Raw genomic sequence first — 15,183 nt, forward strand, 5'->3', positions numbered from 1 at the left:
AAATCAATTGTAAATCATGAGATATGCATGATGTTTGGTGGTGTGAATGTAGGCATTTCACCACACAGAAGAAAGGGAAGCCAGGAAACTAAAATAGTCAATTTTCAAAACTATAGGAAGCTACTGAGGAGCAAGAAGACCATGTTTCAGAGGAAGATGTGTAAGCTGAAAAAAATGCTCCCCAAGTACCACCAAATAACACCATCTCTATTTTTCAAAAGCTCGTACAGCAGGATTAGGGACACCCCCTTCCTGACCTCCCCCCGCAAAAATACTCCCCAAGTGCAACCAAATAACACTATTTTAATCTCTATATTTCAAAAGCTCCAACGGCAGGAGGAGGATATCCCCCTCCTGACCCCCCCCCCCCCCCGACCGCTTGCGCGGTCGCTTGTGGTGCTTCACACATCTTTGCCCTCTTTATCCTCAGACAGCAACGAACTAAAAAAAATTATAAATCTGAGAATTTACTCTGAAAAAAATTGCACAGCTTATCTCAATTGGAAAAAAAAATTTTTTAGAACTTTACAATAGTAAAAAAATTTTCACAATTTCATTGTGACCCCCCTCCCAAGATCTAATGGTCCATCCCTTAGTTACAGCACAGCGTTATCGGTTGTAACACGCCCCCAACGACTGCCGAAAGAGAAGTGATCCTGAGGGTTAAAGTTCACGCTGTTGGGTCTGTCACCTTGACGGTTTACCAGTCGCTCGAAGTCTTGCAGTCAACATTACGAAGACCACCATGGCAAGTAAAATCCTTGCGAATTCAAATTTGCAAAGGAAGATTATGGTAGACTCACTTTTTTATCAGGTAGGTACATGTAGACGTCCAAAGCAGTAAGGGATTTACAATTTCTCGCCGGAGTGAGCTGTAGCAGGTGGGCGGGATTCACATGGATATAAAGTGTGGGCCGGGCAGCTGCAGTACAGAAGCTCGAGGTTTTCCCAAGGACGGCAAAACCAGATCTGGTTTTACCGTTCGACCCAAATACCCAGGCAAAACCTCGAGCTACTGTACTGCAGCTTGGGGCCGGGGTAAACCTCGAGCTACTGTACTGCAACTGGGGGCAGGGGTGACTCGTTTACAGTGCTTATTATAATACTTCTAGCTAGCTGTCGAGCGGTTAGTTGTTGCATGGTTGTCGCCTGAGTGACACCACTAAACCAACCCACCCAGGCGCCCAACACCGTCGCAGCTCTGCTCTTTTGGTAGCCCATGGCTCCATGGCCTCCAGTCCGAGGGACTTCGGCCGACATTCGGCTGGAGCAGGACGACATGAATGGTAATTGATACCCACAAGACCATGGATTTTTAGAAAAGTTGTTTACATTGTATTAAAGGTTCACTTTTGGGGCTCGAAAAGGGTTTTACGAATCATGAAAGTCAGTAGATATTGTAACTGACAGGCCTTTCTCTTCCTCGAACTTGAATTTATAACAGACCATGGACTTATAGTATAATTTCCAAAATAAATATTTCAACTGTTTGCACAGTGAAAGGACCAAACTCTTTCTTCATCGATGCATATTAGATGAGCCATACGACAGATGACTCCAAAATAACCAACCAGCTTTTGTCCAGCCTTGCATCTCCAACTGGTAGATGGAACTTTACTGTGGGTCATACCGGGGGGGGGGGGGTGTCATATGATTATTATCACAATATCGCCAGTAGCTGGAGAAATAGTGGCATAGGTTTTGAAGTAACAGGTCAGGAACCAAAAACCACATCCTGTGTTGAAATGCTTTACAGCTGTCTTCAAAATTGACCATGAGACCATGAAATTGTATTATGCTTTCACTTAAATGGGAACATCTTTTGTTTGTGAGAGGAATTAGTGTTGACATATCAACTTTCAGTTGGTAGAGGGAACCCAGACTGAATCTGATCTAGACAAACTGTGCTCCAGTACAACAGTGCTCTGTTATGTTTTAACCAATTTCATTCAAAATTATAACCGTTTGCATTTTGGTGTATCAAAAAAATGATAAGAGCAAGAGTAAAATCGATGTGGTCAAGGGTTAAAATCGATGTAGTCAACAATTTTTTGAATTATATCTTATGAGGAAAGACTCCATCACATTAGGGGAGAACCATTTGATTTCTGGGGGGGGGAGGTATGGAGGATTTTGAGAAAAAAAAATTTGTCACCAGGTGAGAGAGAAGAAAAAAAAAATTGATCCTGTCATGGCCTGAGAAAAACAAAATTGTCATAACAGACAGAAGAGAAAAAAAAATTGTCACAATGCACCAGAAATAAGCAAAATTTGAAACCTTATTCTCATGTATTCTTTGCCGGCGCGCCGCCATAGGCGGCGCAAATGTTTTACCACAAGCAATTCTTATGTTTATTTCCCAGCCCTTATTATATAAGCATGCACTACATAGGTCTACTTTACACCTCAGTACACTCAATGTTTTCCTTCCATTTTCTGACCCAAGAAATCATTTTCACGATTTCTGTTGCAATATCTCAATGGCATAGGCACTATCTAAAGGGGACTATTTGCCTTCTGTAAATTGTGAAAATTTAAAACACAAGACAGGAGTCAATCAACTAGTGTTAAAGCCAATATATTATTTTCTCAATATAAATTTGTTAGAAAGATGTACCTTGACAAAGAAAAATTGAGGAAAAACAAAATATAATGAAATACAATGTGTGAGCCTTGTTTTCTGACCACAAACACCGGATCGCAAACATACCATATTCAGGCTTTTCATTAGAAGCTGGCAGCTGTAGAAATGACACAAGAAGGTCACAGATTTTCCGTTCCTGTATTTCATTTGTCTTCAGTCTCTGGCAAACAGAACTGTTTTCACAAATTGTATTGTCATTGTTTGGTTGTTGAATATTGTGACTCAAAAACTGATCATGCAAAAAATGTAAAAAATATCAGTGTTCAATGTCATTTTCAAACAGTTTTACCGAATGCAAAATAAACTGAAACTCCTCTCAGATTGCACCATTAAACACATCAATTTCTCAAAATTTCCAATACGAGAGGGGGGACCCCCTCTCGTGTCTCTCCCCTATGGGTATTCTAACAGTTTCACTTAGTAAACAAATTAAAAAACCTCTCAGATTGCACCAGACTGCACCATTGCACACATCAATATCTTAAAAATTTCCATGCAAGATAGGGGAAAGCCCCTGTGACACTTTCCCCCTAAGCCTCTCTCATGTTCTCCCCCTGTACTTTCAAATTCTGCCCGGTCAGATATCCTAGTGAAAACCCTGTCATAATATCCATCCAAATTAAACAATATACTATATGATTAGATACTGCGTGATCTTTTATATCTTTATTTTATTGTGACTTTGAATTTCATTTTGATATGTTCACCTTTTTTGAACCATCATGAGATAGCTGATGATAGTCTAGCAGGGTACATGAGGATTTGAAGAGTCTTTACTGTTGCTGTATTTTGTAAATTTTACAATTACATGTATTGGTATTTAACTTTTCTAAGTGGGGGATCGGTCAAAATTTCAGAGTTAGAGAGGAAGGTTACTCAAATTCATCATGGTTGGTGAAGGGGGGAGGGTCACTCGAAATTTCGGAGTTTCAGGCCGTCAATAATGACGGCTCCCTTATATACAACGCATTACAAACTTTATGACCGATAAAAAAAAATTTGCACTGCTACTCTATTTGGAAAAAAAAATTGATGCAGGTCTGACAGTAGAAAAAAAAAATTGCTGTCACTCTGACAGGAAAAAAAAATTTGCTCCCATACCCTCTTCCTCCATACCCCCCCCAGAAATCAAATGGTCTCCCATTACATTGTCAGGTGCAATTATCAGCTAGGTGGTAATATAAGTCAAGCATATAGGAACCAACTCTGCAAAAGTTGGAACATTGTCTGGCAGAAAGTCAGACAAAGTCAAAACAACACCACCCAATGATCCACACACACCCAGACTGGTGTCTGACCTCCTGGTGGACAATGTTTCAACTCTTGCAGACGGGAGTTGATTCCTCTATCACAGCCCAGCTGATAATTGCATGTGATAAACTCTTTCCTCATAAAATGTCATTAAGAAACAGTTGACCACATCGACATTACTGTTGTACCACATTTATAACTGTTGTTTTTATCAATTTTTCAATGTACTATAATGCAAATATAGTACAGGGAAGAGCTATAAAAGTCATTTTGGTTGTATGATATCATCAGTTGTTTTGTAAATTTGGACCCTCATGTATGTTGTAAATTCCAAATGATGTATACACACATGCCTGAACTGATTTCTTTCGAACCCAGCATTAACCCTTTCACCCCCAGTTCCCCATATACAGGTCCAACTTTACCATAAAAAACAATGGATTTGGGACAAACCACGGTGGTGAAAGGGTTAAGACAGCATATGATAGCAACATATGATATGCACATCAATTGTTATTAAAGTAACTGATCCAATGCATTTAATTGACAGTCATTAAATACAAAATCCTGTATGCTGTTACCCTGGCTCAGCGTGAATGAAGTTTACTCACATGATTGAAATGTGAACTAAAAGCTTACCATGTCAATAAACAGATCAGGAAAGAGACAACACATCAGTTTCTTTGGTACACACAGAATAAGTTCTTTAAAACCTTTTGAATGCAAATGTCAAGTTTTGTTGACTATATGAAATATAACACAGGTAATTTTCTTCTCAAATAGTATACTAACAATTTTAAAAATATTTTTCCAAAATTTTCTCCCAAAACAATATTCACTGATGGGTAATGTCAATTTAGTCAGAAAAAATAAAAATTAGGGAAACTTTTATTCTAGAATTTTAGTGGGAAAACAATATAGCACACTCGCAAAATGAATTACCCATAATTCAGTTTGATTTGCACACATGACTTTAGAATTTTTATAACATTTTAAGTTCTGCCTGAAAGCAATAATATGAAATACTTGGATACTTGGTTAATTATATCTATTAAAAGTATGTTTAGATATTTCAGTATAAATTTCAAAGAAACCATTAAATAACCGTAAAAGTCACATTCTGCAGGTACTACAAATGCCATACTTTTGGGAAGCATGTTATTACAAACTGAAGGGGTCGTTCTCTGTGAAAAGTCAGCACGTAAATTTGTTATTTCAATCAGACACAGATTCATATTAAAGTTTGTTGTTCTTACTCTTTCCAGGGTGAAGAATTAATGGAAAAGCTTGGATGTCAGGTGTTTATCCTTGTCTCAGAAGATGGAATCTGTTCCAGTTTTATGGGAAGTGAAGTCTTCCTGAAAGATGTCTGTTCCTCTGGATTGAGAGTAAAACCATACGATGTTCTCAGAATGAGGAAAATTATTCAGACACAACCAAACTTTTGGATTGCAGAAGACAATGGATGTAGTCAACAAATATTGTACAGAAGTAAACAACAAGAAACAGACAGCCATATTCAAAATAACCAATCTGTAAAATGTGAGATGGTAGAGACATCCCATTGCTTGTATGATACAATCTCCATGACAACTGTTAATGAGAGAGTTGAAATGGATGGTTACTTGGCAACCAATGACATGAACAGTGACTTGATAAATGATAGAAAAGGAGTCAACGATGATTATACAAAAGAAAAGCTGGTCTCTGAATCAGATGTTGCAACTTTGGATGAAGAGGAAAAGACAACTGGTGTTTCCATGGAAACTGATGCAAATAGGGAGAATTCTGACACAGAAACAATATCAGATGTGAATGATGAAACAATAAGTACTGTAAGTGGGCATAGCAGTGATATTGCTGCATCACCATGCAACCAAAGTGATGATGACCTAAACTGTGGGAATCCCTTAGACTATGGGGATGGAAAGGTGTCTGAAAAAGTTGACATAAAGACAAAGGAAGTAAACTTAAAAACAAAAGAGGGTGATGTTGATAAGCAAGACATGCCAAAGAAGAGCGATATGACGAGAAAGCAGAGAAAATTGACAACTAGAGAGTCGAAGAAGACTAGAAAAGAGAAAAAAGGTGATAGCAAAGAAAAAAGGAAGAAAAGCACTAGGGTGGTTTCTGGAAGAAGACATTATATCCGTCGGAAGATCAGTTCCGAAAAGGATGTTGAACATCACAGAGAAATGGTAAAGAAGATCTTCACAGAATCAAATGATAGTGCTGTATATTTATGTGAAAGATGTGGATTGTCATTTAAGAGTTCCAGCAATTTAGAAGTTCATCAACAGAGAGCAGATTGCTCTGAAAGGAAATGTCGATTTTGTGGAAAGAAGTTTCCGCACAGAGAGTGGCAAGAACATTTGCTTAATCATCATGTGACAGAATTAATTGTATATGAGTGCCATGTTTGTGAAAAACAGTACTGGCAACGTGGAACTTTTAACAATCATGTGAAAGTGCATCAAGTCAACGGAAACCCTTTCACTTGTAACGAGTGTGGAGCCACATTTTCATCAACGAAGTCATTGCGCAGTCATAAAGTGATACATAATGGTAGAGAACTCCACTGCGATTTCTGTGAATATAAGACTTATTATAAATATCAACTTAACATTCACATGAAACGACATAGCGACAGTGAAGCATTTGACTGTAAATTCTGTGGTAAGCATTTGGTCAGTTCAGGTAGTCTGAGCACCCACATACAACGATTTCACATTCAGTCTAAACATGAGTGCACAGATTGCAAGAAGGAGTTTTCTTTTCTTCATGAGTTGAACCATCACATAGCACGACATCATCAGGACAACATCAATCGTTTCATCTGTGAAAAGTGCGGTAAAGGTTTTCACACTAAAATTCTACTGAACGGACACTTGAGACAAAGACACAGTGAAAGCCCTGTACAGTGTGAGGTCTGCGGGAAACAGTTTAATCACCGCTCAAAGCTTTGGGCGCACTCACAAATTCATAACAAAACCATATATCAATCACACCAGTGTGAACTTTGCCCCAGAAAGTTCATGAGTAGGTCAAAGGTCAAAGTGCACATGATATCAGCCCACTCTGATGAAAGACCTCATCAGTGTCAGCTGTGTGGGTATTCCTGTAAACTTAAAGGTAACTTGACAAAACACATGAAAGTACACAGCAGATAGAGGGTCATGTCTGGGAGTGTAGTGAAAATTTTATGAGCAAGTGAGAGGTCAAAGTTCACATCAGGTCAACCCATCTGACGAAAGACCTATCATAGTGAGTTGTGTAGGTATAATTGAGAATGGAACATTCCACTGAACTGTATGTAAAATTTGATGGATTTCTGTGATGTCATTGGTGTTGTAAAGCATTTTTGGTTCAACATTTTACATGTACGATCATCTTATAATTAAATGAGTTCGATTAATTAAAAGTGTGATTATAAATTATCTTTAGTCTTTTTGTAGAAGAAAGTAATGTAGGCACAGGTCATTTTTAGCTCACATTTGGTACAAGTATACGGTATATACCAAAGAGAGCTTATATGGTAGGTCAGTTGCGTCTGTATGTTAGTAATTGTGCTGTATGTCCGTCCACATCCTAAACTGCAACACCTACCATCCTGGTATTTGGTGTACAGGTGCGCCCAGGGATGGAGATGTGAATTTGTTCAAATGAACATGTCAGTGTCAACAATATGCAAATGAGGTAATAAATGGGAAAATCCTGAAAATTGCTAAAACTCTGTAACCACAGGCCAGATTTAGTCGAAACTTGGTATGCAGGTTCTTTACGGTTACTTTTGTTACATTTGTTCAAATATTGTTGTAAAATTTTGGAAGTTGTATTTTTCGGGCAATTTTCCCGTTTTTGGTCAAAAAATCTTCTCTAAAAGCGCTCATCCCATTGCCTTGAAACTTTGGTATGTATGATCCTAGAATGGACCTCTGTCAGGTTTCTTTAAATTGTGGTGAAATTTTCATATTTGTATTTTTGGGGCAATTTTCCCAATTTTTGGTCAAAAAATAATTTTCTCCAAAAGTATTTTTTGGATTGCTTTGAAACTTGATACTCTTCATTCTAGGGTTGTCTTCTGTTGGATGTGTAAAAATTGTGGTGAAATTTTTGTATTTGTCTTTTTGAGGCCATTTTTGGCATTTTTGGTCAAAAATCATTTTTCTCAAAATTAACTATTCTGATTCCATTGAAACTTGGTATGCATGTACCTAGAGTCACACTTAGTAGAGAGTAGAGTGTGTTCAAATTATGGTGAAATTTTCATATTTGTATTTTTGGCGCAATTTTCCCCCTTATGTCAAAAAATCATTTTCTCTCTGAAATCGCTTGTCAAATTGCCTTGAAACTTGGTATGCATGTTCACTGGGGTAAACTTCGTAGAGTATACTCACTCTGGCCTGCCACATCAAAGCAAATGTGAGCCCAGTGTCATTGACATTATTTTTAGAAAAACTCATCTACTTCTACTGTTAAAATCTCACGTCTTTCACATTTTCTTTTCAATTTTTTTTTACCTTTCTTGAAAGTCTGTGTATCATATAAGTAGAGTGGAGGATAGATATTGAAGGGCGGCAAATGTACCCTTTAGGGTGCTGTATTTTTTTTCCCACTTTAGTGCAACATTTTGCAAATTTTTAAGAATTTTTCATAATTTCTTTGATGATTTTATTGGACATTTCATTTTTTATCAAAATTGTAGCAAAAATCTGAAAAAAATTACTTTGATGTATTTTATAAAGGCAACAAGAATTGACTTTGGCACTCAAAGTGTTAATCAGAAACTAGCATAGAAAACTCCCTGAAGAGGCCACGGGCTCACTCACTTTCAATTTGTCAAAGTTTGCATAAATATGTCAGCAGAGTTTCTTTTTTATATTGAATACTTAAAATGTCCAGGCCCTGTTTGACTTTTGGATACACAGACATACTGAAAACAGATTGGCGTATGGACTTACTGTTGCCATCTTTAATAATAGAACCACTGTTACAACTCTGTCTGTTTGTATGATAATCACAAAAACTCTCAGTCTGTCTGTTTGTATGAGAATGATGGAATTTTCTACTGAAATCTACTGAATTAGTATCTAGCCTGGGTTGATTGATAGCCTGCTGGTTGACAGAATTGTCTTTGAGGCTGTCTTCCCTTACCGAAATTTAGGCCTCCCGCAAACTGTTACTGCAAATTTGCCGCAAGCTTTGCAGTAAATTTGCAGCAAACTATTGCGGCAAATATGCGGGTGGTTCATTTTTCAGATGCAAATTAGGTTTCTTGTGAACTTGCTGCAAATATGCAGCAAACTCCCTGCCGCAACGTTGCTGCAAACTCTTTGCAGCAAATTTGCGGCACAATCCTTGCAGCAAACTTGCGGCAAATTAATTGAATGTTACTGAAAATTTGCCGCAAACTCCATACAGCAAATTATTTTATTTGCGCTGACCATTGTTTCTCGTGAAACTGGTATTTTAGAGTTTAGTTGGATAAAACACATCTTGTGCTGTCCACAGTCCGCCAATATATAAATATTATTTATCCAACTAAACTCTGAAATACCAGTTTCACAAGAAACAATGGTCAGCGCAAATAAAGTTACTATAAACAAAAAGATGACAGAGAAAAAAAGGTTAAATTCAATTGTGGTACAATTTATTTTATATGCCATGTTCATTTCATGCCACATAAGTGTCATGATGTCAAGATTTTCTTTTGACTTGAGAAGTTTCATGTAACATTTACATTACTGTCAAAGGCTGCGATTTGGCTTTCTGTTCTCTGAATTTCTTGTCCCCTTTAGTGTACCAGCAATGGATTCTGAAAAATATAAATTGTTCAGGAAAGAGTGTAAGTCTTTACCGTTTGACCAAACATTGTAAATTTCATGAAAGAAATCGATAATTATTTGAAAATGAGACAAAATCAAGTTGAAAAATTGAAGCAGAAAATGCATAAATATTCATGATCGAAATTAAATTAATAATGATTAAAATGTCCGACAGCGGACAACTCGCCGTATGTTGTTACATACACGACGGCGACAATCTGCAAAAATCTCAGCACTTACTGTAAGTAACTGTTGTGAAACGAAAGTGTATTCAGTATGAATCAGTACTCAACGAAAATTTATCTTTAGGTAAAGATTGCAATACAACGATTACAGAACATAATTATAGCGATCGATGTACAGACGAACGGTACATTGACTTACATTTCTGAACGGCTCACAGACGCTGGACGATTCCCGGTCCGGTTGCAGGTCTCACCGTGCTGTGTGTAAATACCGTACTCAGAAAATATAGTCGGCATCTTTACTGCCGCTCGCGTTCACAAATTTAGAACTCCGCCTGTCTCTGGTACTGTATACACGTTTTTGCAACTATATGATATCATTTGGCTGGCGATTCCATAGAAAGATCACGAAATTGTCCTCTAGAAAACTCCCTGCTCACAAGTACGCAGCCGACACTGGCCGATGGTACTAAATTCTAACTTCGCGCCGATCAAGCCTCATGACGATAACGGAAGTGCGATCTATAAATCATTATGCAATTGATAAAGTAGTGCCGTTTTTAAATGCTGGAATTGACTCTACATCTGCACCAATCCGTTATATTTCATACTTAATATAGCATTTAATTTATTAGTTTAATGAAAATGGTTATTTTTATCATAGAAAGACTAAAAAGAGAGTAAAAATTATTTCAGCACGAAGATCTAGAATCAATATCAATGCGCGAACTGACCTTGATGAACCGTGACCGGAGAGTGTAAACATGTCGGCTGCTCGCAGCTGATACACAGGACGTGTTGGACGTTGGTGAAGCGGCGCTTTACAGCGACTCGGGATGGAGTGTAATCCTAAACCTCAAATTTGTGCTCGGCAATATAACTCTAACGCTGAAAACATGGACAAAAGCCTTTTACCTCAATCCATGTTATCAGAAGGCGAGATTTTGTCAGCGGCATCGATGGGACAGACTGTAAGCTGCAGTGCATTGTGTACCGTATACATGTAAACTTACTATATTGATGGGATGAATGGCTTGGAGCACAGCCACTACTCTGCTTGGAGGAGGAAACATTACTGTACAGATTTGCAGTAACAAAAGTCTACGACGTGTCCTTACAGACCATCATCAAACGCACATTTCGATCGAAACTGTTTGCATTTTGGTATCATTCGCAGAAAATACAGGGTGTAACTTGCAAGACAGACAAGTCCCTGTTTCAAAAATTTGTTTCCCTAAAAATTCAGTTTTCGATCCAACCATAATTTACCCAACCAGATTGTCAAACTTTCAAAGGGCACTTTTATTACATCATGTCACTACAGTATATACTATAGATGCACTCTATATCCATGCAATGCTTTCACCAGCATAACTGAAGCTGTTCATACCAGTTATTATAATTTAAAAAGTGGATTGTCTGTTATGAAATAAATGAACATAAAATATAAATGAAAGATCAATTTTATGTTGCTTACACATGACTGGTCACGAAGTGCAACAGTACTCAGTGTGTAGTGTGTACTCCCTGGTAATGAAATAGTGGGAAATATGTCAATCATGTGTTGCTGCATATTTGCAGCAATAATCTGGTTTGCCGCAAATTTGCAGCAACTTAGTCGTTTACCGCAAATTTGCTGCAAACTGACTTAAGGGTTTGCAGGAGGGTCACATCTACCTGCAAACTTCTGCAACTCCTTCCTGCAAGCTATATGCTTGCTGCATATTTGCAGCAAACTTACGGCAAATTTGCAGTAGAAATAATTTTCGGTAAGGGTTCATAAATGTATTCCTTGGTCTGATAAAGTATGTGTTCGATGTGTGATAGAGAGTATGTGATTGCTTCATAAATTAAGTGGTGTGGATCTGGGTAGTAGTTAGAATAGTTGTAATAATGTAGCTCAGTTATTGAACGACTCCTTTTACAGGTGGGGATTTTGATGAATGGTTTCAACTTTGATGTCTTCGTAAGTGGCTGGGTGCCATATGTTGTGAGTTTGAATCCAATAAAAAATATATTGAATGTTTAACATTCACCATACAAAGATAAGTACATGAGCCTGCAAGTCACTTGGCATTTGTCTATAATTTTGCTCGTTTGTAAGTTAAATCGGGTGCAACCAAAGAAACTTCATGCAGGAAGGTGTTTATATGCAGTTTTTAGCAGCACGCAAATTTAAAAACAATCAGTTCACAGGGAGAAAACTGTCCTTTTTTACTGTAGACAGTGAAGAAATTAAGTTTTTACAGTGGGTAGGGAGAAATTCTCTTGCATTGTGACAGGAAAATTTGTAGAGGAATGGAGTGAATGTGATAGGACTTCATGGAACTTTAAACACTCAGGTGATTAATAAAGACTTGCATCAATTAATCATAAAGACTTGCATCAATTAATCATGTTTAAAGTATAATATATATAATAATACCGGTTTATATTATAATATATTATAATATATATTATGTTTAAAGTTCCGTGAAGGTCTATCACTACATTCCTCTACCTATTTTCCTGTCCCCCTCTGCCAGAAAATTTCTCCCTATCCTCTGCAAAATACTTAATTTTTTCTCTGTCTACTGTTGTGAACTGATAATTTTAAATTTGCCTGCCTGCTAAAAACTGCATACATGTGTACATATCTGGTGAGCAGATAGGAATTGTCAGTGGTAGGGAGAGGGTAACGAGGATAGAGAGTGTCAACTATTGCGAGGAGCAGGCAGAACATAGACACTGGAGGGTAGTAGGCAAAATAATTATAACAACAATGATTATGATAATAATCTTTATTTATGCCTCTTTTCACAAGGGTTGAGCACACACAGAAAAGCTCATATCCCCCTACTCAATGGAGCGATGAGGATTAGTTAAGTGCCTTGTTCAAGGGCACAACACTCTGCTTGAGTCTCAAACTCACTCTCATTCAATATAACAGGGAGTCTCAAACTCACCATCCTCTGAGACTGTTACCCTAACCACTGGTCTATGGTGCCTCCTCAAATTCAGTGAGCAGGCATGTTTTTCACATACCGGTATTATGCTGGTCAGAAGGCAGTCAATTGACTTACTGTTACATGGTGTTGCAGTTACCTCGTCATCTATGTGATAGTGCTGTAGTTTTTTCCTGCTAAGGCCTTTGTTGTGATTTGATAAGAACAAAGACTTGGTGCCAGTCTTAAAGATGAGATGATATAGATTGAAGGAATTGGTGAAAGAAAATTTTCAGTCTTATCCAAAATGTTATTTTTCTCCCATAGAATAACCACAGGGATAACGGCCATTTTGAATTTCAAATATCTGGAAATCTTAGGTAATTTGGTTTCAAAATAATGCATGGTAAACCCTGGTTTTTATTCTTGCTTTTGTAAGAGAATTGTCAAAAGTTTCATCGAGGAAAGTTTGAGCAAAAATTTAAGTCTTTCACTTATCAATGTCATTATAATACACATTTTACTCTTTTCCTTTCAATATCATCATCATACAAACCTGGTAAGTTTACGGTCCTCAGTTAAAATTATCTATGCAACCATTAATTGTGCAAGCTATACAGCTTGGCCTGAACTTTTTAAGTGCATGAAGCCAAGCCTAGCTGATGTGTGTACCAGTATGCAATGACAAACCAAAAGTAACACAGAATCCGTAAGGAGAGTTTGTGATGCAGAAGTGCATCTATGGCTAATAATCCTTCCCATTTAGGCTTCATTCACAGACACCACGAGGGGAGGGGGATTAGAATCAAAACTAGTTTCTCTGGTTTTTCAAATGCCTGAATTCAAATGCACCCCCTTCCACCTCGTGACTTCCTAAATTTTGAAATCTCCCCTCAAAATACAACCGGCCTGATTTTGGAATGTGTGTTTGTGTATCTCTGTGTTTGTCTTCAACAAAAGAAGATGCTGATGTGACACATTTTCTCCTATACAAAAACTTCATCTTGTACAATAGAAAAAGTGATCACACATAAAAAAGTTTTGAAACAGGATGATTTTCCTCATCAGTCAGTCATAATTGTACAGTATAAAAGGGACATTAGCATACCTCTTCCCCAATTTTTCAGCCTATTTTTTCTTCTATGTATCAATCAGCTTCCAAGTTGCCAATGTGTTGAAAGGGGGGCTTACAAGTTGCCAATACCGGTATATGGAAAGGGCTTACAAGTTGCCCATGTATGGAAAGGGGGATTACAAGTTGCCAATGTATGGAAAGGGGGGCATACAAGTTGCCAATGTATGGAAAGAGGGGTGCTTACAAGCTGCCAGTATGTGGAAAGGGGGCCCAACAAGTTGCCATATATGGAAAGGGGAGGGGGAGCTAACAAGCTGCCAATGTATAGAAAGGGGGGTTTACAAGTTGCCAATGTATAGAAAGGGGGGTTTACAAGTTGCCAATGTATAGAAAGGGGGGTTTACAAGTTGCCAATGTATAGAAAGGGGGGTTTACAAGTTGCCAATGTATAGAAAGGGGGTTTACAAGTTGCCAATGTATAGAAAGGGGCCGGCCCGGTTTACAAGTTGCCAATGTATGGAAAGGGGATATAACAATCAGTACTATAATCAACAGCTGCCATTTAAAGGTCAAACTTTTGGTTTTCTCTGTTAGAGAATGCTGCAAAAGTTGTACATTGTAACAACTGTCATGAGGCTCACTATAATATTTGTACTGCTCAAATTCTATTGACACAGGGAACAAAGAGACCGGTGCAGTTCCATACGATCTGGATTTTTAACATAAAGATGAGTTTCCAGACGTGAAGTGACAAAAAAATTCTAGATGTGCAGTGACACTGTACACTGTTTTATCTGCATGCTCACAAAAAGGGACAATTGTTCTTTGTTGATTGCAATAAGAGAGCAGACAAGAAATAGTAGGTGTCTGTAATTTTTAATATTTCATGGCAATCACAACTGTCATGGACGCGCTGAATATTGTTGATCTACAAGGCTAATTGTAAACACAGTCTCATCAAAAAGTAGGAAAAATATACCACAGTATGCTTGAGTTTGACTTGACTTTTAACAGACCACATACCTGTTGAGGAGGGTTGAAGTATTTTTACAAACTTGAAAGTACCAATATTTTTGGTCTCCATCCTACATTTTACAGCCACCGTATCAAGTAAAAGCATTGTATGCATCCTTAGTATTGAGGAAACCTACATGCAGGTTGAAACATGCTTCTATGAAAGACCTCCCATTTTCTACAAAGATTACAGGGATAGAAGCTAAAAGGTTGACGTCCGTCAGTTTCAACACCAGTTGCAGAATATACCACCACACTATTATCA

General features: G+C 37.8%; 1 protein-coding gene and 1 long non-coding RNA gene across 2 annotated transcripts; one reads left to right on the forward strand and one right to left on the reverse strand.

Moving 5' to 3' along the window:
- Positions 1 to 671: 671 nt before the first annotated feature.
- LOC139123989 (zinc finger protein 181-like) lies at positions 672 to 7,325 on the forward strand. The gene is made up of 2 exons (XM_070690124.1): positions 672 to 814; positions 5,161 to 7,325. The coding sequence occupies exons 1-2, from the start codon at positions 746 to 748 to the stop codon at positions 7,063 to 7,065; spliced, it is 1,974 nt and encodes a 657-aa protein (XP_070546225.1). The 5' UTR covers positions 672 to 745; the 3' UTR covers positions 7,066 to 7,325.
- A 2,198-nt stretch (positions 7,326 to 9,523) lies between these two features.
- LOC139123990 (uncharacterized) lies at positions 9,524 to 10,719 on the reverse strand. Its single transcript, XR_011549818.1, has 2 exons — positions 10,105 to 10,719; positions 9,524 to 9,710 (listed from the first exon to the last, which is right to left on the reverse strand). It is a non-coding gene; the product is annotated as an uncharacterized lncRNA (long non-coding RNA).
- Between the last annotated feature and the right edge of the window lie 4,464 nt (positions 10,720 to 15,183).

Source organism: Ptychodera flava, assembly GCF_041260155.1.
Source record: "Ptychodera flava strain L36383 chromosome 23 unlocalized genomic scaffold, AS_Pfla_20210202 Scaffold_23__1_contigs__length_28996876_pilon, whole genome shotgun sequence".
Taxonomy (NCBI): domain Eukaryota; kingdom Metazoa; phylum Hemichordata; class Enteropneusta; family Ptychoderidae; genus Ptychodera; species Ptychodera flava.